This window comes from Pygocentrus nattereri, chromosome 10 (genome assembly GCF_015220715.1).
Source record: "Pygocentrus nattereri isolate fPygNat1 chromosome 10, fPygNat1.pri, whole genome shotgun sequence".
NCBI classification, from domain to species: Eukaryota; Metazoa; Chordata; class Actinopteri; order Characiformes; family Serrasalmidae; genus Pygocentrus; species Pygocentrus nattereri.
In genome coordinates, this window is record NC_051220.1 from 6,449,750 (window position 1) to 6,474,625 (window position 24,876).

Genomic DNA, 24,876 nt, shown 5'->3' on the forward strand with positions numbered 1-24,876 from the left:
TTCAGTTAAAAAGAAACTCTGTACAAGGTGTAGCTATTCTACACAATAAGAGAACAGAGTGTGATTAAGTCTTCATGAAAGAAGTCAATCCATAAACACCAGACAACAATCAATGAAGCAGACACAGCTGGCTTTTCATTCTTTCAGTGCGTCATTACACTTGAGTACTTTGGGGGAAATTGATCAACCTGGTTTACTAGAATATTTTACTGGTGTATGCTAAAAAGCAGATGGCCTCCTGTTTGCTTATGTATTTGCAGTATTTAGCTTCACCTTGTTATTTCCAGATGTAAATCCTTACAGAATTAGCCATCATTTCTCCCCCTGTGGAGTAACCTTTGTCATATTTTGTCTGAAAACTGTCTTGATGTTGTTGGTCAATCAAACAATATCATCTTAAAGTAATAGTTTGGTGAAAACTTCCCCCCAAAAGTAGCTGATCAGCCAAGACAGAGTTGAGAAATTTTGTTTTCAGGATAACCAGCAGGCTTTTCTGAGCATATACGTCAAGAACACTGACCAACTGGACGCTTCATTACAAAAGTTATAAAATTATAAAAGTTTCCTGCCAGAGATGTGAGAAATGCAGCTGTCACGGATTCTCCAATTTGTCCCTCTGAGTGTTTGTTTCTTCCCCTCTGTTGTAGCTTTGCTAACTGCATTGTGTCAGCCTGCTGTATATTACCAAGCCGTTTGTTTTTCTTGGTTTTCCCGGTTCCTTGTTTACGACTTCTGCCTGACCCTTTTGACTCGTGTTCTGACCTTTTTCCGTTTTTTTCACTCTGTTTTTGTCTCACCTGTTTAGATTAAGATTAAGATAATAAAGAGTGCTAGACTTTAGCTCAGTGCATGTAAACTCTTACTCTGATTTCTTTCAGATTTCTTTCAGACCGTGGCACCGGAAATACGCAAGCAGCTTTGCCATTGAGACACAGCAAAACAGTTTTGGAGTGACTCTGAAACCGACTACATGCTTGATGAAATGAAGGATTTAAATATTCTTCATCTTCTACATGACGTATGTTTATATTTTCAAGACAAGTGCTGCAATGTTTTTTAAAAACCAGTGGCATGAAGTTTGAGTTTAAGCTACGTTTACGTCACGTCTTGTTCTGTAAGTTTATTGGCTGGTTGCAAAGCAGAAATCTGATCACTGCCTGAATCATGTAGACCTGGAGTTTCACATTATCTGATTACTCAAGTGCATGTAAATGCATTAAACAGATTACTGACCAAATCAGGTTTTCAGCATTTATCAGATTATTAAGTGCAAATTTTTACATTTGACACTATGAATATGTACAAATATAAACTTTGCTTTCCAAAATGAGCCTAAATAGCATTCTGTACCAATATTTACAACACATTCAGATGATACATTACTATTCTAAACTATCAAGGCACACATAAATGAGGTTAATGTGTGATTCTGGAAGTGGTCACACAGAAACTCCACAGAAACCAATCTGAGTGCACTGCAGGAAAGACCGCAGTCTATGTGTGTGCTGTAACAGCACTCTGCATAAAATGATTCTGACACGTTTTCGTTCCACCTAACTATGCACTGCTCCCCTAAACCTCAAAGGAGATGGATTTGGCAGAGAGGAGCTGGCAACCCAAACTATTTTTCATTTTCTGAGTTTGTTCTCCTCCACAGTAAACCATGCTGTCACATTTGGGGTTCCATTTGGTTGCCTGCTAACTACAGTGCAGTCCTAGGTCAGCCTTATTTGAGCTGTAAGTTTGCTTTTGCTTGTAAGAAACAATATATAACAGTGCAAATGAACTCAAATACTTTAAAAAACAAAAAAAAGAAATAAGACTTTCTTATTTTCATTAAAGTTCTTGCTCTGTTGTGTGCTGGTTAGAACATAGGTTAGACTTGATTTCATATCCATTACCGATAAGTAGCACTTACACCAATCAGGCATAATATTATGAGCACCTCCTTGTTTCTACGCTCATTGTCCATTTTATCAGCTCCACTTACTGTATAGCTGCACTTTGTAGTTCTACAGTTACAGACTGTAGTCCATCTGTTTCTCTGATACTTTGTTAGCCCCCTTTTACCGTTTTCTTCAGTGGTCAGGACCCCCATGGACCCTCAGAGAGCAGGTACTATTTGGCTGGAGGATCATTCTCAGCACTGCAGTAACACTGGCGTGGTGGTGGTGTGTTAGTGTGTGTTCCGCTGGTCTGAGTGGATCAGACACAGCAGTGCTGCTGGAGTTAAACACCTCAGTGCACACAATCTGTGCAGCAGCAGATGAGCTGTCGTCTCTGACTTTACATCTACAAGGTGGACTGACAAGGTAGGAATGTCTAATCCACTCATATCAGCACAACATACACTAACACATCACCACCAGGTCAGTGTTACTGCAATGCTGAGAATGGCCCACCACCCAAATAGTACCTGCTCTCTGAGGGTCCATGGGGGACCTGACCACTGAAGAACAGGGTAAAAGGGGGCTAACAAAGTATCAGAGAAACAGATGGACTACAGTCTGTAAGTGTAGAACTGCAAAGTGCACCTATATAGTAAGTGGAGATGATAAAATGGACAATGAGCATAGAAACAAGGAGGTGGTCATAAAGTTATGCCTGATCTGTGTACTGATACATGGACTCAGGTCTAGACAAAATATTGTAATACTGTAATCCCCTACTATGGAGGGACCATTCATACATTTGAGGAACTTCTCCCACTACAAACAGCCACTACAAAGGCTTCTAAATAAAAGCAATCCTGCCAGTCACAGGCTGCTGACTGGACTAACTGGGCTGACACTGTCACACAGTCACGCAGTGTGAATACAAGCCCATTCTCATTACAATAGAGACCTATTAAACCATCGTGAGTCACTTGACTTCATAATACCTTGTCCACTAGCCGCTCTCTTTGTCCTGCAGTAATTACAGCGGCCAACGAGTTGCCATTTCGCTCATTTACAAATTCATTTCACCTTGCCAAATGGTGCAATTGCCCTTTCAGAAAAAGTTGGAGTTGCAGAGGGACAAATGCAGCGGGACGTCTATCAGAGTTATTAACTAAACTGAAGCGTGTATTAATAATGCGAATGTGAGAGGCAGAGCAAAATGAATCATCAGAGTACGCAGCAAAAAAAGTGCCCACAGCACTGTGCGCTTCAGCGTTTTTCCTGCTTTACCATTCACCTCATGAATCCACTAAAATTAGCATGAGTTGGGTCTGAATACAGAAAATCCCAGTCCCTTAAATTAGGGCTGTTATTCAGTTATTACTCTCAAGACATATTATTCAGTTACCTACTATGAGTAAATCTGTACCTACTGTAAAGCTAACAGGGACAGATACACTGTAAAGAATTTCTGAAATTTCCATAAAATGTACTATGTTCAAACTAGTGTGATACTTTTATGATACTTTTAATTTTGCTTTCATCATTTTCATCACTTGAACTTAAACCGATGGTAAAGTTAGCTGACATTAACCGAGCAACAGTAACAGAATTAAATCTGCTAAAAACTGAATGAAATATGCAAGTAACTTAGTTAAAACTATCAGTTTTTTAGTGAAGCACACCAGTATCTGAGTTAAATCTGCCAGATTTAAATATGACTGAAATATGACAGTGAAATATGAGTGAAATATGTGAAATATGACAGTATGAGTGAAAATATGAGTGAGGCCAATCCACCAGTTTCTGAGTGAAATAAGTCAGTAACTGGATTAAATCTGCCAGATTCTGAGGTAAATCTGCCAGTTTATGAGTTAAATCGGCCAGTTTCTGAGGTAAATCTGCCAGTAATTGAATTAAATCTGCCAGATTCTGAGGTAAATCTGCCAGTAACTGAGGTAAATCTGCCAGTAACGGAGTTAAATCTGCCGGTTTCTGAGGTAAATCTGCCAGTAACTGAGGTAAATCTGCCAGTAACTGAGTTAAATCTGCCAGTTTCTGAGGTAAATCTGCCAGTAACAGGTAAATCAGCCAGTAACTGAGGTATATCTGCCAGATTCTGAGGTAAATCTGCCAGTAACTGAGTTAAATCTGCCAGTTTCTGAGGTAAATCTGCCAGTAACTGAGGTAAATCTGCCAGTAACTAAGGTAAATCTGCCAGTAACTGAGGTAAATCTGCCAGTAACTGAGGTATATCTGCCAGATTCTGAGGTAAATCTGCCAGTAACTGAGTTAAATCTGCCAGTTTCTGAGGTAAATCTGCCAGTAACTGAGGTAAATCTGCCAGTAACTAAGGTAAATCTGCCAGTAACGGAGGTAAATCTGCCAGTAACTGAGGTATATCTGCCAGTAACTGAGGTAAATCTGCCAGTAACTGAGTTAAATCTGCCAGTTTCTGAGGTAAATCTGCCAGTAACTAAGGTAAATCTGCCAGTAACTGAGGTATATCTGCCAGTAACTGAGGTAAATCTGCCAGTAACTAAGGTAAATCTGCCAGTAACTGAGGTAAATCTGCCAGTAACTAAGGTAAATCTGCCAGTAACTGAGGTAAATCTGCCAGTAACTGAGGTATATCTGCCAGTAACTGAGGTAAATCTGCCAGTAACTAAAATATGCAAGCTATATGAGAGTTAAATTTGCAGCAGGCGAGTGGAATAACTATTCAAAAACTGTATGTAGTCTTCAAGTGAGTTCAAAATTCAGAATTAGCCAAAAGGACAGGCGCTTAGACACAGCAGATCATTGGATCATTACTCCATTTGCACAGTTTGCACTTTTCCTTGCCGCATTCTACTTGACGCTTGGAACCGTTTCTGTGTTGTTTGTGTTACGGAAATGAAGGAACCATTTTGGACGTATCTAGGGCCGTTTCTAATTTTTTTATTGTAACATTGAAGCCTCTAATGAGTATAACAGACTTGTGCTATTTATGCTTTTATACAGTTCAGAATGCATCAGTCATCCATAAAAACCATAAAAAGTAAGGTACAGTTTACATATTGCCTTCACTTCCAACAGATTTGTATAAAACCAAATATTTTTATGATTATGTTAAACTGTCATGGATTCAGAGAAGAGAAATATCTCCTCTCTAACCTAAAGTTGTACGCTTTGTTTGGCGTTTGTGATGAAGACCAGTGTAGCCTGCATAAAGCTGAAATCTGCTGTGCGGCGAGGCAGATGTCCACACATGCAACCCATCATGCACCATGTGATGTGGCAGAGCTCTCCTTAAGTTTTGCACTGGAGTTTCGAGGCTAATGTAGCTAAAAAGTAATGAAAGCTTAACATCATGAAAACCGCATGACTAAATCAGACACTTCCACAAAATGTGTCGAGTTGCTAAGTAATCTGAAATAGACCAACTTATATGGTTTCACACACAGCACGACACACTGTTATCTATAAAAATGGACAAATGTACATTGCAGTGCTAAAACCAACAGTAGCAAACATATAGAAGCCCATATTTTTGTCCCTTCAGGCAAGTGTGATGATTTAGGTCATTTTCTTGAGTTAGTTCTTAATCAACAATTGGATTTACTTGCATTTTGTTTAGTTCACAAATGTCTTTAAATGACTTTTATCCTTTTATCCTGATGAAACGGCACTTTTCCTCGCTGTTCTAGATGGTGGAGCAGTTAAGTTGGGGTAAATGTTATAGATGGCTGTGGTGTGAAAGTGGCTGGGTAATGAGCTGGCACTGACCTCAGGCCAAACGGCAAAGCATTTAGCCCAGCCTGTGAGGACCACTTACAAACTTTCAAACTGAAAAGAATTTCACATACAGGAACCTAAGCACAAATTAATGTACACATATTGCACTGCACAAAAGCCAGAGACCCTTAATTCCTTCAATTTCCAGGCAAAATGTATTCATTTTTCATGAGATGTTTCTTAGAAGATTACATGTGAGACAGTACACTTGTCTAAGGAAGGAGAATGTGAAAAGGTAAAAATGGATTTAAAAAATGATTTGAAGATACAGAAAAACTGTGACTCCTAACAACCACCTGGAAGACCTGATAGATACTAAAACTGCCCTCATCAGATAAACAGCACTTAAAGCTTATATCTTTGAGAGAGAGGAGAAAATCAAGCTGCTTCAGATCTGAAAACATCCACAGGTGTTTCTGTCCATCCTTCCACTGTGAGAAGACGACTCAGAGCTATGGGTCTGAACGGACCTCAACATCACAGAATGCTGAGTCCAGACCTCAACATCACAGAATGTGTTTGGGATTATTTGGATCATGAGAAACAGAAAAAGCAAAACCAACTTCAAAGACTGAACTTTGGAGGTGCGGAAAAATATTCCTGCAGATTTTTTTTGAAGAACTAAAATTGAGTATCCTGAAAAGAATGAAAGCTGAAACAGATACAAAGTGGACACCCTAAGTACTGATGTCAAGAATGGACACAGGTGTCCTTGTTAGCTATATTAGCCTCATGTCTCCAGTACAGAACTAAAGAAGCAAACTTCAGACACCAAACATGTCTTGTCAGATTGACTATGTTTCAGGTAATATGACTTTTTGGAGACTTTCTGGTCTGCTCAAATTAAGAACTCTGTTTCTGTAGGATATGCAGAAAAGCTGCAAGGCACTGCAGCAAGTATGTGTGTGAGACAGCAAAAGAGAGAGTGACAAGTAGAATAAGTAAGTGAGAGGGAGAGCGAGAGAGAGAAGCCTGCTAATACGATTGCTGCAAACAGGACAGCCCATGAGCAGCATGCAGAGCACTGCAACTGTAAACAGCTCCTTCTCTCTCCCTAAAAGCATCAGTTCAGTAAAAATTCCAATCTTCACAATTACCACACATTAATTAACCAAGACATGATTAGTTTCCAAAGTTTGCATCTTTAGTTGTGAACTGGAGCTATGAGGCTAATGTAGCTACAAGTAATGAAAGCTAATACACACCAAAAAGCACTGTGAAAACAGCATGCAACGAGTCATTAAGTAATCTCAAATAGATTTGTCTGTGTGGTTTCTGACACTGTATGATACTAATCTATTTAAAAAAGGGACTAAATATCAGGGTGGCATGGTGGCGTGGTGGGTAGCGCTGTCGCCTCACAGCAAGGAGGGCCTGGGTTCGATTCTCCGGCCCGGGAGACCAGGGTCCGCTCTGTGTGGAGTTTGCATGTTCTCCCCGTGTCTGCGTGGGTTTCCTCTGGGTCCTCCGGTTACCTCCCACAGTCCAAAGACATGCAGTCAGGCCAATTAGACATGCTAAAGTGTGAATGACTGTCTGTGTCTGTCTGTCTGCCCTGCGATGGACTGGCGACCTGTCCAGGGTGTATCCTAAGACTGCTGGCATAGGCTCCAGCACCCTGCCCCGCGACCCTGACGGAGAAGCGGCTTAGAAAATGGATGGATGGACTAAATATCAGACTTAATTCATGCTGAAATCACTTTAAGTATCACCTGAAACCAAAATGTTGGCAACAGACCCTATAAAGTTCTGCAAGGTGGAGCCGCCATGTAACGAATTTGTTCCAGCACATCTTATGGAAGCTCAGCCAGATTGAGGTCTGGGGGATTTGGAACTCTTTGTCATGTTCCTCAAACCAGAGATCTTCCACCTGCTCCCATGAGATTTCTTTCCACTCTGGCAGAAAATCAAAATCATTCGTCCCACTCCCACCCAAAACTGAAACATTCTGTCCCGCTCCCGCCCACAGTTCCGTTAAGGCAAACTGGCATATATGTGTGTATGTGTGTGTGTGTGTGTGTGTGTGATTTATTGATCGTTCTATTTTCTTTTGGCTATTTATTGATTTACAGGATTTCCCTTCATGCGTGCTTTGGCTGGGTAATCAGGTAGCCCTAGTTGGCTGGTTTGTTCGTCCTGGGAATAAAGGCGGTTCTTGGACAGTTTGGCAACAGGACTGTCTAGCAATAACTCAAGAGATTAAAGATTAAAGATTACTCAACAAAAATGAGTTTCAGGCAAGTGTCTAATGATTGTCTGAAGTCTGAACTATGTTAATTGGGATATAAGCTTCCATTACTTGTTAGCCTCATAGCTCCAGTGCAAAATTAGACACCAAACAGTCCTTGGCTGAACTACAATTGGAGGTAAGGAAAAAACTGTGTAAATTAGATATTTGGCCAAAATATTCCTTCATTCACACAATCACAGCTTGACTTCCCAGCCACCTGCTGTCGTTCATGTCCTTTTAGACACTGAAGGCAGAAAAATAGCGAGGAGGTTGCATTTCACAGCAGTCAAACAGCAACCTTTAATTAGAGTGTTTTTTTCCTTCCTGTGTGAATTGAGCCTGTGCCTGCCAAAACCAGAATGAGAAAAGATTAAAGAAATAAATAAAAGCGACGGATTCCCTCAGGAGCATCTCAAATAGGGATCTGTCCAGCAGGCCGGTAATGAGGCAGGGGAAAAAGGAGTACATGCTTGTGGACGGGGCAGTGCAGCTAAAGTAGAATGAGCCTGTTGCGGGTGCAAACCACACACACCCTGGCGCAACAAACCGCCATCTCCTGGACGTGTGCATGGACATACACACGCTGCCCAAATCTCATAAGTCATGCACGACCGAAAGAACACAGTGCATGTGGAATTCCTAACACACATAAACTACTGTACTTCAGCCCTGCAACAGAGGAGCAAAAGAAAGTCGGTGAATTAAAATGTGGATGAGAGGTAAAAATCCAAACTTATGATGGCTGAGATTTTCATACACTGAAGAATTCACACAACACAATCCTGAGGAGGAATATTCTCAAATGATTCCAAAAGGAGCTGGCAGCCACCTCATGGTGCACTCTAACAGCCTTTGTAAGTTCATAAACTTGTGAATTATCGGGTTTATTGCAAGGAATTTGCACTCACACTTCTCACAAAGTCGTTAATAAAAATGGTGAACTTATATAAATTATATTTTCACTGTTTCTGCCCTAATCTAACATTTACCAAATCAGCCGTCACAACAAAACCACGTCGCAAAGCCCAATCTGTTTGCACTGCATTTTCATTTAAAACAACTGTCTGTACCGTCCATTGATTGTCTGAATGAAGTTTGTGTAGATGACTTACAGAGATCAACAATAAAAACCTGACTTGCTACTGTGACTGTTGCTAGCTTTCTCACCATGTGAGCTGCATGAACAGGGTATCATGCAAGTGGTTCACAGCATTAACTTACTCTTGGGATTTCCATCACCTTGTCAAAGAGTTAAAAATACACTATATTGCCAAAAGTATTCAGTCACCCATCCAAATAATTGAATTCAGGTGTTCCATGGCCACAGGTGTATGAAACCAAGCACCTAGGCCTGCAGACTGCTTCTACAGACATTAGTGAAAGAATGGGTCACTCTCAGGAGCTCAGTGAATTCCAGCGTGGTACCGTGATCGGACACCACCTGTGGAACAAGTCCGGTCTTGAAATTTCCTCACTACTAAATATTTCACAGTGGACTGTCAGTGGTATTATAACAAAGTGGAAGCAATTGAGAACGACAGCAACTCAACCATGAAGTGGTCAGCCACATAAAATGACAGTGGGGTCAGCGGATGCTGAGGGAAATAGTGCGCAGAGGTCACCAACTTTCTGCAGAGTCAATCACTACAGACCTCCAAACTTCATGTGGCCTTCAGATCAGCTCAAGAACAGCGTAGAGAGCTTCATGGAATGGGGTTCGATGGCGGAGCAGCTGCATCCAAGCCTTACATCACCAAGCACAATGCAAAGCGTGGAATGCTGTGGTGTAAAGTGCCGCCACTGGACTCTAGAGCAGTGGAGATGTGTTCTCTGGAGTGATGATTCACGCTTCTCCATCTGGGAATCCGAAGGACAAGTGTGGGTTTGGCGGTTGCCAGGAGAATGGTACTTGTCTGACTGCATTGTGCCAAGTGTAAAGTTTGGTGAAGGGGGGATTATGGTGTGGGGTTGTTTTTCAGGCGTTGGGCTCGGCCCCTTAGTCCCAGTAAAAGGAACTCTTCATGCTTCAGCACCAAGAGATTTTGGACAATTTCATGCTCCCAACTTTGTAGGAACAGTTTGGGGATGGCCCCTTCCTGTTCCAACACGACGGCACACCAGTGCACAAAGCAAGGACCATAAAGACATGGATGAGCAAATTTGGTGTGGAAGAACGTGTCTGGCCTGCACTGAGTCCTGACCTCAACCCGATAGAACACCTCTGGGATGAAATCAAAAATTTCCATAAACACACTCCTAAATCTTGTGGAAAGCCTTCCCAGAAGAGCTGATGCTGTTATAGCTGCAAAGGGTGGGCCAACATCATGTTAAACCCTATGGATTAATAATGGGATGTCACCTAAGTCCATATGCGTGTGAAGGCAGAGGAGCGAATACTTTTGGAAATATAGTCTTCGTTTTTTGATGTTCTTATTAGCCTAGATTGTATATTACAGCATAAGCACAGCATTAATTACTACTCCTGCCTATGTTTGTGCTTCATTCACGCATTTTGAAAAATTCATACTTGACGTATCATAAATGGCATGTAAATGACGTAAGTGAGGCACTTGCGACCCCTTGTGTTGGCCCCACGTGGTGCCGTGGACAGTGATCGTGCCAGTCATCCATTTTTTTAACTGCTTTATTCAAAACGAATAAATTTAAGGAAGATTCGCTGAGCACATTTGCCTCTACAGGTACCTGTTTGTTACCTCTATTATATCATGGAAAATACCATATTGACAGAAGACTAAGGTGTTCATCTCAGATTTGCACACCAACTGCAGAGTTTAATAAAGGAGCGTATCGTGGCAAGGCATACTGTGTGATACAGGCTAATGCGGCTAAAAAGCAATGCTTTTATGACCAAAAACATTGATTACTTGATAAACAATGTACTACCACTTGCTGAAGGCAGAGGACCCAGACTTGTAAAGTGGTGAAAATAATAAAATAAAATAAAAAATTTTAATTTAAAAGTCAGCTATGATTTGTTTTGTCATGATTTGCTGAGTAGACTATTTTCCGACTTTACTGGTTGGCAAGGACCATCTGAATGTCACAGACAGAATTTCGCCATAGGCCCCATGTAAATATCATAGTGAGAAAAAGTTTCCACGTGGTGGCAATATTAACCAAATGTCTTCAGTGTAAATTTCGGGTACAGGGAAATTATTTCACTTTAACAGGGGACGAGGTAAACTATTCACTTTAATTTCTCTTTAATAGTTCCTTAACCCCTTAAATGTCCAGGGTCCACCCACAGGCCCAAAGTTTCTTTTACCCACTTCTATAACCTAAGAATAGCTCAACCAGCTTGCATTGAAGTCCCTGTAGTTACTGAATAAGCTTTAATATATAATAAGCCTGAAATTTTAAAACGTTAAACTAAAAGCAAACACTGTTTGTACTATTAAGTCTGTTAGAAAGTCCAAATCAATCTGCCTTTGAATATCAAATCTATAGGAAGCTGGTTGATTACATTTGTAGAAACCAGAAGGGGGAGCTCTCACTGGTAAAACAGGAAGAATTCAACAACACACGAGTTTCATATCTTTAATTATCATCTAATAATAAAGGTATTTAGAAGACACCATATTTCAATACAACCACACCAAACTAATATGTAAGAAAAAGAAGAAGAAGATGATGATGATGATGATGATGATGATGATTTTGATAAGTTTTCTGTACCTCCAAAGCTGTCAGTAGACTTCAAATGACAAAAGACCTAAAAGAAATCAAACTACTACCAAAACAGACTATTGTAAGTATGCTTAAAAGTGACTCAGTCCATCTCACTCAGCACCGCTATAAGCTCCCTGCATGTGGACCAATCACAAAGGGAGGTTTCTGATCATAGTTTTCATTTGAAATATACTTCTCTGATCAAAGCCTATTGCCTGGCCATGAGTAGGAGTCTTGTCACGACCGTTAAACCAACATGGCATGAATAAGTGCAGATAATATGATGTACAATCAGTGCAAACCACACATTATGGGGGCAGTCGTGGGCTGGAGGTTAGGGATCTGGCCCTGTGACTGGAAGGTCGCCGGTTCGATCCCCAGGGCCGACAGTTCATGACTGAGGTGTCCTTGAGCAAGACACCTAACCCCCAACTGCTCCCCGGGCGCCGTGGATAGGGCTGCCCACCGCTCCGGGCAAGTGTGCTCACTGCCCCCTAGTGTGTGTTCACTAGTGTGTATGTGGTGTTTCACTTCACGGATGGGTTAAATGCGGAGGTGGAATTTCCCCGGGTGTGGGATCAAAAAAGTATCACTTAACTTAATTAATCCATTTAACTGACTAAACAGCTAAACCAGGGATGCATTTCAAATGAAAATGAAAAACGCAGCAGATCCTCCATCACCTCCCCCTGGCTGTCTACTCCATTTCAGCAAATATAAAGTTATAGCTGGTCTTTTGGGGTTAGCCTGAACTGAACATGGATGCTAGAGCGCTTCTGTTTCCTTTCATACTGTCTGAAAAGGTGCCTGACTGTGGCTACTGCATTAGACAATGGGTGTGTTTACATGCACTTAATAATTCTATCATAATTTCTGCAGTTATCTGGCTATTCAAATGGAAAGAGTACACGCCGATTTCTTAGAGTAAGGTCTAAAATCTGATTAAGAAATCTGATAAAGAGGCTGGATTTTAGCTCAGTAATCAGAATTTTCAGTGCATATGAGCTCATACTCTGATTTCTTTCGCATTTCTCAGTCTGTGCATGTGCGAAAAAAGATGTCGGTACCGGGAATAAACAAGCAGTGTTTATGATTATGTCTTCTTCTTCTGTTTACTGGCTGGTTGCAAAGCAGAAATCTGATTACTGCCTGACTCATGAAAACCAAGAGTTTTCCCATTATCTGATTACCCGATTGCAAGTAAATTACTGACAAAATCAAATTTTCTGCAGTTATCAGATTATTAAGTGCTTGTAAACACACTTGATAGACAAGACATAGATCAACTGCTAATGAAGTGTGAACTGTAACATCTTCCAAATTCCAGCAATGTCTGATGGTCAGAGGTACGAGAACACATGAGACAAATGACTTGAGAAACTGGACGAAGCTAAAGTTGACTTCTTATTGGAATTACCCGTTCCACCTTAAATGGAGCAGCAGTTACATGTAACCGCAGTGTCAGAAAGCAGCGTTAACATACATTTATCGGTATATTGTTTCGTTTTGTTTTCGTTATGTTGCACAATAAAATATTTCAGATTCACTTTAGAAATTAAAAATGGCTCTTATTAAAAAGTGAAGGGACCATCCTGAAGAATAGGCTATAAAAATAGGTTTACATAAGCATCTAAAATGGTTTTACTGAAAAATATGTATACCATGATATATACCGAAACTGTAAGAAATATTAATTAAGATACTCTTATTAGTCCCATAACAGGAAAATTTCACCTCCACATTTAACCCATCCATGCAGTGAAACACCACATCCATGCAGTGAATGCACACACACCAGGAGGCAGTGAGCACACAGCCCTATCCGCAGCACCTGGGGAGCAGTTGAGAGTTAGGTGCCTTGCTCAAGGGCACTTGAGTCATGTTGGTTCAGGGGATCGAACCAGCAACCTTCCAGTCACAGGGCTGGGTCCCTTTCCTCCAGCCCATGACTGCCCCATAATTATACCATGATATAAAATTGTGGCCATACCACCCACTGCACTGTATGAAAATGAATGAGATGAAAATGAGAAGAAATGATGTAAAAGTTTTTCAATGAATGAAGTTCTTTCTCCTCATCCATTCACTCACTCTGTTCTGTGTAGAACTTGGCTGGGTGTTAAGCTCTCTGGCTCCTCACTCACAGTGCATCTATGTACCATCCTTTCATTCCGTGCAGCGCTGCTTGGCTCCGGCTACACGCTTCCCAGCAGACACGGTAACACACACACGCTCGTCTTGGCTCCTACTCATCTGTTCGGTGCTGCCTCGCTCGGCACTTTCACACGCCTGCATTATAAATGAGAAGGACACTTCAGCGTGGCACAGATGTGTCTGAATGTTCCAGCTGCAGAGGACATCCCTGCGTCACAGCCAGCACCTCTCAGCAGTTCGGGACGGCGCCAGCACGCTGCTTTCATCTCCTTCACACACACACAAACACTTTTTTAGGAATGTATCCAAAACTTTTGGCCACAAATGGTCAAAAGAACCTCTTTTGGTTTTCACCCGAAAGCGAAAAAGCGAAGGCTTGAATTGGCCTAAAATGAGGTGTGGTGAATCTAATTCACACAGTTTTCCAGAGATCCCAGATGTAGTTGATCAATCAAGTTATGTTTGGTTTCCAGATTTTGTTTCTTTGGTTTAGGGCAGGAGTAGAGGTCTGCAATCCTGCAGGACTAATCTTCAGTGTTGTGCGTGGGAGCAGGCGGGAAACTAGCCCGCTGCAGGCGGGAGCTATATGTAAGTTATATATCGCTGTTGTCGGAACAAAAAAACACAGGAGAAGGAAAAAACTTTTAATGTAAGTCAATGGTACCAGAAGTCATTTTTGGTCATTTCTTTTGGTCCATTCATCATGAAATTAACACAGGGGACTAACAGGGACTTTCAAATCATGTCAAAAACTGAAAAACAACAAAAACTGAGATACACGGCTTTGTAAACAATAAAATTATAAACAATATTAAATGATAACACTATAACAGTTCAAATGAATGAAGTCTTTCAAGAGAGTTATGAAGCAACTGATCACGTGAACAACACGCAAATTCTCACAGCTTAGATAGACGGCGTAGCTTTCAGTCCAACCTTCTGAGCAAAACACCAAAAATAACCACTCTGGTTTAATTCCTGCTTTATGTTTACTGGGAATAAATGGTGTTTGGTCAAGTTACTTCACAGTGAGCCGGATGACCATGACTGCCGTGTTATTTCAGCAGAGGATAATGTATTTGTAAGGAGACTATGTCAGATACTGGATGTCAGTTTGACTTGAAGGAACTGTGCGGGTGGGAGCGGGACAAAACATTCCGTTTGCAGGACAGAGTGAAACAACTGATTCCGATTTTGGAAGCAGGACTAAAGAAAACAGTCCAGCATTGACGTCTAGCCTGGAGCTGTGAGCCTATCGCTGCTGACAAACATTGAGGTGTTAACAGACACTCAAACAGCCAAATGGTTTCTGTATAAATACATCACCAAAATCTCTCTCTACCTGCTCAAACCACATCCAGCTCTTCCTTAAGGCTGTGTAGACTTGCTGATTTGGTTTTGGACACATTATTACCTTCTATGAACCATAAAAATTGAAAGTTTTTTCTATGAACAAAACTTCAGGCTGCTGTTTCAGACAACACCAGAGCTGGTATTCATAAAGACTGGATGCAGTTTGAGCGGACTGACAAAAGTTTTGGTACTTGTGTTGATTTGGACTATTTGGGTGACTACTTATAGTATTTGTTTGCCACGTCAGCTTCACAGCTCTAGTTCTACAATAAAGAGGCAAAATTTGAACACAAAACATCTTGGCTGATCGGTTCGATTTGAGGTAGGTGGAAAATTGACTATCACCAAACCGTTCTTTACATAATTTGAATATTAATGGAAAATGATAGTGATTAAAGGTGCAACTTGCAAAATGAATAACTTGCACTTAATAAATAAATAAATAAAGTGTGGTTGTACATCATAACAGCATCATAAACTACATAAACAAGTCAAAGATTACTTAACCCCGCAACACTGTTTGAGGCAAAAGTGTGCACAGCGCTAGCTAATGGAGTATAAGCTTATATTATTTGTTAAGTATAATAAGGAAACTTCAAACACTAAACATGACCAACTACAACTGGGAAACTGTGTATAACCTAAACAACATTTTTTCACCAAATTATTGTCTCTATGTGAGCGCATGCATATCTTCGCGTGTGCAAAGGCCCAACATGAAAAGTCGCTTCTTGGACCCGTTTCCATGCAGCTTGCTGCCAAGCAGCGCAGCAGCCTTATGTTTGTAATATGAGCTAAAAATAAAAGCAACCTTCTCACTGTATAATTCAAAAGCCTAGCACATAGGAGGTATGTTAAAGAAGTGTGAAACAAAGGCCACGCAGCTGAATATTCAAGAGTCTTTCTCCACTCTGTCTTGGAAACGGGGCACCGTAAGACGTGCACGCACTTCCAACCTTACAAGCTGTTTATTGATTTTCACTTTGAGCCTGATCTCAATCTGGCTCCTTCTCAGCCAGCGGTTACCACGACCTTCGTATTGCAGAAGGTCAGCTGCGGGCAGAAACACACAAACGGTGACAGTGACTGTGGTATGAAGGTGTAAGACCATCACCAAACTCGACCTGCCTAATCTGACCACTTGAATCCTTCTCTGACACATCTCAGGGCTACAGCAGCAAACACTTCCGTCTAGATTTTGGCTTAAAACAAGAAAAACTTGCCCTATTCTATATTTAGCCCAGTCGATTTAGCCCAGTTCACTGTTTTACAATTTGATTCAAAACGTGTGGGAATTATTTGGTTCGGTGATTTGATTCAGTGATTCAAGCTCCTTTAAGGGCCCAGATCCTGCATTCTCTTATGTTTTATGCTCCCCAGAGGTCCACGTAGGCCATTTGTGTGATTTTATGCACTAAAAATAGCCAAAATGAATGTTTACATGTTTACTGTAACTTCAGCAGGAATGGGCAGGGCTAAACTGCTTTAGGCTGAACAGGAGGATATAAGTATGTCTTGGCGCTTTAGTTCATTAATACATTTCTTAAAGCAGGTTTTAAATGAAATTTCAGAGAGCTGCTTAATTCACTATAGCATCTTATTTTAGATTGTTTTATATTTTATTTATCTGTGATTTAGTGACGGCTATTATTTGCCACTACATGGTAACCAGCTCTGAGCTCTCAGGCTTTATTCTGTACATTGAGTGATTATGGGTCAGTTTGGGTCAGTTTCTTACAGAACTGCACTGTACTCGGGCCAGCTTTTAACAGAGTTTTATGGTACTCGGGAGTTTTAGACAGAACTTCACTGAATTTTATGGTACTCGGGAGTTTTAGACAGAACTTCACTGTATTCGGGCCAGCTTCAGACAGAACTTCACCATACTCAGGTCAGTTTCGACTGTACTCAGGCCAGTTTTGGACAGAATTTCACTGTATTTGGGTCAGTTTCGGACGTAACTGCACTGTACTCAGGACCGTTTAAGACATTACTTCAACTCAGGTCAGTTTCGGACAGAATTTCACTCTATTTGGGTCAGTTTCAGACATAATTGCACTGTATTCGGGCCAACCGTGGACAGAATTGCACTGTACTCGGGCCAATTTTGGAAATAATTGCACTTTACTCAGGACAGTTTCAGACAGAATTGCACTGTTCTCAGGCCAGTTTAGGACAGAATTTAACGGGACTTGTGCCAGTTTCTGACAGAATTTCCGGTTACTCGGGTACTCGGAATTCCAATCTGACAGTTCTCACTGAAGTCACTTAGTGATGAATGTGATATGTATCCAGTCTAGATCAAACATATTAAAAAGTGTCTCTGAAAAAAATCACATTTGTGCCACTTTCACCAGTAACGTGAACATAACCTAAAGCCTTAATAGTCAATGCATGCTGACCACATACTGGCCAGCTGGACTAGTGAGTCGTTCTGATCCGCTCTGACCCCAGCATGCACTGAAAGCTTTGGTCAGCGGTTGTCCTGCACCGAGAGTGTTTCCTGCGGCGACTCTGTGAATAGGCGGGTGCACTCAAACCTCCCCAAACCCACCCACTCCCAACACCCCCCACCCACTGCTGCTTCTCCACTGCTTCATGGCACATCTTCACTGCATTATGTAATCTGTTTAGCACTGTTTAGGAAAGCAGTTTCGGAAAGTGATGCTGCTCAATCTCGCTCACTCTCACTCTCACTCTCTCTCTCATATTCGTACATTATTCTGCACTTGTGTGCTCCTTTCACTTCTCTCTCTCTCTCTATTCTTTCACAAACATACATAATTTTGCTCCTTTCACTTTGTACGCCTCTCTTTTTTCTCTCACAGTTCGGCACCCGTCTTTCTCACTCACTCCCTCTTATTATTCGGCTTTTCTCTGCTCCTCTGTCGCTCGCTCTTTCTTTCACAGCTCCACATCCACTTATCTTTGTCCCTCTCTCTCCCTCTCTCTCTCTCTCTCTCTCTCTGCTGTGTAGACTAAATAGGACTCTGTCCATCTTCTTACAGCAGTAGCTCAGCCACAAACGCGTCTAACAGACTACAGACTACTGCCCCCCCTGCTTCGGTCACAAACAGGCTGAGCCGGTCAGAGTCGTTCTGTTTCACTGCAGCGAAAACTTCCCTTCTGTAGTACGAAGCATGAAGCCATCATACCAATTCAGATTCAAACGCATGCACTGGGGATGCACAATAATATCAGAATCATATCGGTATCGGCAGACAAATGCTTAGAAATATCAGATTATTAGATCTGACCGATATTTCAGTTTCTAACTCCAGACTGCTTTTTGTAACCCTATATAAATAAACATAATCCAGGCAGATGTACATTAAAGTCATTGTGAGGATTAGCCCTCAATTCCCCTATCAGCGCATCCCTAATGCACGTACATATCTACACATATACACCAATCAACCATAGCACTATCAACTACCTCCTTGTTTCTACACTCGCTGTCCATTTTATCAGCTCCACTGACCATATAGGAGCACTTCATAGTTCTACAGTTACAGACTGTAGTCCATCTGATTCTCTGATACACTGTTGCCCCCGTTTACCCTGTTCTTCAATGGTCAGGACCACCACATAGATATTACTTGGGTGGTGGATCATTCTCAGCACGGTGGTGGTGGGTTAGTGTGTGTATCGCTGCTACGAGTGGATCAGTCCCAACAGTGCAGCTGGACCTCAGTGTCACTGCTGGACTGAGAATCGTCCATCAACCAAAAACATCCAGCCAGCAGCGTCCTGTGACCACTGATGAAGGACTAGAGGATGACCAACGCAACCTGTGCAGCAGCAGATGAGCTGTCGTCTCTGACTTTACATCTACAAGGTGGACCAGCAAGGTCCTCCAAGGAGTGTCTAATAGAGCGGACAGCGAGTGCGTGTCTGATCCACTTGTACCAGCACAAACCACACAATCACAACCCCACTAGTCAGTGTCACTGCAGTGCTGAGAATGACCCACCACCCAAATAATACCAGCTCCGGTGGTTGTCCTGTGGGGGTCCTGACAATTGAAGAACAGGGTGAAAAGGGGATGAGAAAACATGCAGAGATAAAGATGGACAACAGTCTGTCATTGCAGAGCTACAAGGTGCACCAACATGGTCAGTGGAGCTGATGGTGAACAGAGTCTAGAACAGTTCATCTAATAAGGTATAAATGCTGACAATGTACAGCAGCAAAAATTCACACCGAAGTTCATTCAAACTTTGTGCTAACTCCTCCTGAACGCATGCTGGATCTTTTCTACCTTTTCCATTCATTCCCTCCCACCTTTCTGTACCCCCCCCTCGCAGAAGAAACCCACAGAAAAGCCGAGAGCATACCACAGCTACCATCCTTTCTCCTGAACCACAACACGCTGGAGCTAACGTTAAACCGCAACATGAACCAGAAGAGTTTCACAGAGTTGTCAGCAGCTCCCAGTCAGTGAGGAGGGCGGTTCTGCTGCCGAGCAAAGCGCAGCCCTTCTTCACTTTCCTCTGAGCGCAATTCAGCCACACCAACCTTCTTCAGTGCTGACATGATAGGTCATTCCTGTCCAGAGGGCTCCTGGTCTACATGCTGAAGATCCCTGTGAAGTTTCCACTGTCTCTATGAGCGCGTGTGCGCGCGCGCGTGCCCGTACTGATGCTCAAGCACCGTCTCGCTGACAGCTGTACCGCGGCTCTGCTCCACGCATGCGCAGTGGGGCGCGGGCGGACCGAAGCCTCCGCCATCTTAGTAAGGTCACTTTTAGCTATTTAGCGAGCGTTTAAAGCGTTTTAGGCTTTTTTTCTGTACTGACACTAAATTTATTTGCACATTTTAACCATTTGTATATATGGCTTGTCAGTGAGTGTGGCATTTCAGGGGTCTTTATAACCGTATTTGTCCCTTTTCGTCGTCAGAGTTATTAGCTTGCAGGCTAGCAGCAAACATCTTGCTATTTAGTTAGCTTAGTTAGCTGGCCAGCTAGCTAGTGAGCTAAATAAAATGGCAATTCCAGCAAAGTTTGTTCCATGAATTAAGTCAAAGAAGAAGGACAGAGTAAATCCAGGTGGCAGTATGTCGCTTAGAAAAGACGGTAAGGAATAATTCCTTCTTATTCGACTTTTCCCGTTCCACCTTAAATGCTCCAGCAGCTACATTCTGGCACCTGAGTCCGAGGCGCTAGAACGTAAGTGCTGCACCATTTAAGGTGGAACGGGAAAAAGTCGACCAAAAAGCTGACGAATAGTGAGCCAGCTTAGCCTTTCTTCAGAAGTCTCATTAGCTCGTTGTACACATGAATACCCCAGTCCACTCGTCCTAAACGTTTTAATGAGTTTTTTTTACTGTTCACTCTCACGTAGTTCTCTTATAGTGCTGGTTACGTCATCTACTTCTTGTCTTGTTAAATATTTGTGAGACAGTTGTGGGTTTGTTTTATTGCACATTCAGCATCTCTCGCATCTCCTCTCTGTCAGTTTTCCAAGCGAAAGTGCTTCAGAGACTCTACCCTGCTGCCCCAAAGGCAGAAGTGCTGGACTCTACTGCCCACAGCCCTGAACCAGCTTCAGCTCCTAGAAGAGTTAAAGAGAAGCCAAATAAAGAGACTGGTAAGCCTACATAGTATGTTTAAAGAGGAATTCCATTGCACTTCATTCCATCTCTCAAGATTTCTACAAAATGAAGTCATTAAGATGTGAACAAATGAATTCAGAGTGGTTTGATGTGACATGGTCCATCCTAGAGAGAGTCAGAATTGTTCACAGCGGCGATGATAGGAACCAGGTGTCCATAGAGTTCAATGGGCCTCGTTCTACGTTTTCTACAACAGTTTTTTCTTAAATCTGTTCTTCAGGAAGCTCCTAAGAAAAAGTCTACATCAGATTCATGTTGTGTTCTTAAGCCACAGAATTGGTGACACCTTTGTGCTCTTCAGTGCGTGTAGATTCTGTTCTTACCCAAGAACAAATCCCGAATAAGAAAACATTGGAGAATGTCAGAATCTTTGTGAAAACTGTGTGAAAAGTGGGTTTAAGGAAGAAATTTCTCCTTAAGCGTGGTTGGTGAATGAGGCCCAATGCCTCATGCTGCCTCACAGAAAGTTATTACAGGAATAAGGCAATATGGTCCCAGAAGGAAACGTATTTTTCACATTTACCTCTAATATACCAACATTAGAAATAAAAACCCTAAGAAGACACGTGTAGGTTAATTGGTGGCCTTGGTTAGCAAAAAAAAGGTCATATTTGCGTTGTAGACACATAGCTACTTGTGCGGGGTGCCAGTGATTTTTCAGCTTTCCAGTTTTCTGGTTCTCATCACCACCACTGTAAAGAAATTTCAGCAGGTTTCTCCATAATTAACCATTTCGTATTAAGCTACTCTAAATGATGAATCTATGTAGAAAACGTTAAAAATCATTGACGTTCACCTTTAAATAAAAGCCAGAGGTGTACATCTCTGTCTTCACAATAATTCAGTTATGATTCTTTGAGAAATGTCAGTTTTTCACCACAATTCAACTCAATAAATATGGTAAGATTCAAAATTATTTGTGAAAAGTCACAAATATGGCTGGACAAAACAAAATATAGAGTGTTAATTTCTGTTATATTTCAGTAAAACCAGTCCATCATTTCACTTTTGGTCTGGAATCTTCAATTGGAATCTCAATTTAGTTATTTTGTTAATATGTTGAAAATTGATTTGAAGCATTTCTAACAAGCCAGAATTGATGCAGTTGAATTGACCCTTTCAGGTTGATTCATTTTTCAACCCCAAGTAAATGCAGGTTTATTCCCTGTAGTAATACAGTCATTTTAAGGCAACACATTTTAATGTGCATTTACTGTTTATTTGCTGAATATAACATAAAGAAAAGGCAAAAAAACATTTTAGCACATTTTGTAGTTTATTAGCATATAAATATAATTCCACTAAAATCTGCTGAAAAATCAATCTTATGCAGTTTTCCCAGTCATTTTAGAATCAACTGCTCTCCTACTAATTATTTGAAAGCTAAGAAATTTCACAGGGTTAAGGACAATTTATGCTTCTGCATCAAATCAACACAGAGTCTATGCCTTAGCCTTTGCAAGTGGCTTACACTGTTGTGTTTCTACTTGTGTGTTGATAAGTCTGCGTCACTTTGCAATTACACCAAGTCTATTTTTAATCCTTCTGTCACTTCAGCGACATTTTTAAGCATCAGTTAGCTGGAACTGAGCCTGTGCTGCGGTGGGAGATTCGATACACTTGCATTAGCCTAGCAGGCTTCAGCATAAAACACTACAGAACAGGTTCAGTTGACTCTCCTTTCCCTGTTATAGAGATTTTTATGGTCCGTACTTGTGATTGCAGAGCACCACGTAGTCGATTAATCTCTCCTCAACTTGAACCAAGTTTCCAACTCTCAACTGAGCGGCGAAGAGTAGAAGCCAGAAATGTGTAGGAGAAAATGCGATGCTACCAAGCAGACCAATCATGTAGTTAGATTTCTGGGGAGGTGCGCTTCAGGCGTGCTGTACCGTACGCCATAGGGTATGTGGTTGTGGGGTACGTGTGCCATATCTAAAGGGTTGATTTGGTGCAGAAGCATAAATAATCCAGTATTAGAATCGCTTTATACATTTAGCTGAAACCAAATTGGTTAGGTTGTTATTTTACGTGTTATTTTTTTTCGAATATGTTCAGCTCAGCAAATAAATAGAAACCGTGCACTTAATTTTGCAGAAAAATGGCACATTTAAGTTCCCTCTAGAAGGAATTTTCACTTAGAAAAACAATAAACCATGTCATTTGACTAGGAGCATTCAAGATTTTATATATGACAATATGTTTTTCCACTGTTTGTTCCTCAGGTAGCATTGGAGTGAGTGATTTAGTAGGCAAGAAAGTGTACACTGTTCTCCCTCCTCCAGAAGACTACAGGCTTACCAGTGGAGGTGAAAACCCAGAACCCATCAGTGCTGCCGACGGGACGGCTGGTAAGAGGGCTCTAATCTTGCGTTTAGAGGCTGGGAGAGAACCAGGAACAGGCACGCACCGCATGTAATTTATTACCGCAACACACCCCCCCCCATTCAGATCTGGGCCACCGCTTGGAAACTCTCCATCGCTCTTTTGCTTCATTCCCTCTCTCATTCCCTCAGTTCGCCTGAGTGCTGCACCAGAGAAGCCATCTCCCAGATTGTGTCCTTAAGTGCTAAAGCGTTTACGGAGAGAGGCTGATTTGAGCGCCTGAGACTAGAAGCCACTGCAGTGCAGACCCAGACAATCTATTAGTAGAGACCTATTGATTGTTATGATCTACTGGAGTCGATAAAATGTTATTCCTATCAGAGCTGGAGCTGTGAAGAGGTTGTACTTAATCAGTGTTTGTTTTTTGGCAGGATTTGCAGACGTAATTTACACCTCGCAGCTTGTACTGCATGTATTGGACTTCGGAGAGTAGGCGCGCTGATATAAGATTAGTGTTTTCTGTATCCTAATTTGTGTGATTAGAGATGAGACATGTATTAACCCCTTAAACTACAGGTTTATTATTCAGTTATTGCTATTACAGCATATAATTATGTTGTAAATACTATGTAGTTTATACTACATGTATTATATAACAACATATAATTATGTTGTAAATACTATGTAGTTTTAAGTGTAGAATTGAAATGTCCCGAGTCCCTTAGAGTATACAGTGTTAAAGGGGAATTCCACCAATTTTCCAAAATTCCTGCATACTTAAATAGTTAAGATGAAAACAAAGTCATTCAGAGTGGTCAGATTCTCTGACTTTTGCACAATGCTCTGAAATTCACTAGTGTGGGTGTAATTAATTAAAATTGAATAACTAATAAGTTAATAAGTACTTAAGCATTAATAAAATGGGAATTCCAGCCATTTTTAAACTCTCTATGTAATTCATTTGTTAAAATGTAAACAAGGTCATTCAGATTTGGTGTGAAGTGCTTCATTCTAGAGAAACTTACAGAGTCAATATTGTTTATGCTGGTGGGGATAGGAACGGGACATACTTCTGAAAGTTACATCACAGAACGTTACAAGAAATACTAACAAATAGATTTCCTGATGTCCGAGAAGCTGTTTTACAATACTTTCTATGAATTTAGCATAAAACTAGCTATTACACTAAGGGGGTAAATACAAGGCATGGTAAGGCATAATAGAACCAAATTAAGGCCAATTAAAACCAAATAAAATGTTTTACTTATTTATCACTAGTTTGGCATCATCAACATTACATATAAAATATTTTTTTTTAAAAACTTAAATTATATGGTTATATTTTGATTGTGGACATTGTGACCCCTGGTTCCTATCACCACCACTGAAATCTGAGTCAGTAAATTTAAGCAATTTTACATAAAACCTAATCTGAATGGTTTTATGTACATCTCAGTGACCAAATATGCAGAAAATTTAAAAATTGGTGGAATTCCCCTTCAGAAGCCTAAATGATTGACTGGGATATGTAGTCTAATTCATTGTAACAGGTAGTGTGACTTTTTGCTTTGGCAAATAAACAAATATTCTTGTTCAGCGGAGCAGGTGATTAGGCTGCACTGCTGTAAACAAACACTTGCAATTAGCAGCTCAAGCTTGTAGCAATCTAGGCTGATCACTCAGTCTCTCACATTAATGCAGTTCATACAGGCACCGGTACCATCTTATTACTTGTAAGCTGTAGTGTGCATACACCTCCCTCCTCTGCTTCACTTTTAGAATGACAATCATTTTGTTGGCCAAGTGTGCTTGTCTTAGTGGAATTGATGTGAACATACATGGAAAATACAG

At 41.2% G+C, this 24,876-nt stretch overlaps 2 protein-coding genes across 4 annotated transcripts in view; one reads left to right on the forward strand and one right to left on the reverse strand.

Annotated features, from left to right (window-relative positions):
• The window catches only part of dlgap2a (discs, large (Drosophila) homolog-associated protein 2a), a 431,171-nt gene extending 411,465 nt beyond the window's left edge, over positions 1–19,706 (reverse strand). Inside the window, exon 1 of one of the 2 annotated variants that reach the window (XM_017707804.2) lies at positions 19,603–19,694. In XM_017707804.2, coding sequence (XP_017563293.1) covers positions 19,603–19,620 — 18 coding nt within the window. In that variant the 5' untranslated portion in view covers positions 19,621–19,694. Of the gene's footprint in view, positions 1–19,602 lie in introns of both variants that reach the window. The other variant, XM_037541836.1, reaches the window with a different exon arrangement.
• A 98-nt stretch (positions 19,707–19,804) lies between these two features.
• Positions 19,805–24,876, forward strand: part of LOC108433325 (glutamate-rich protein 1) — a 33,469-nt gene continuing 28,397 nt past the window's right edge. For both annotated transcript variants that reach the window (XR_001858285.2, XM_017707805.2), the window contains exons 1-3: positions 19,805–20,161; positions 20,544–20,675; positions 22,926–23,051. Coding sequence is in view for 1 of the 2 variants with exons in the window: in XM_017707805.2 (XP_017563294.1) it covers positions 20,143–20,161; positions 20,544–20,675; positions 22,926–23,051 (277 nt within the window). In the remaining variant the exon portion in view is untranslated. The remainder of the gene's footprint in view (positions 20,162–20,543; positions 20,676–22,925; positions 23,052–24,876) is intronic.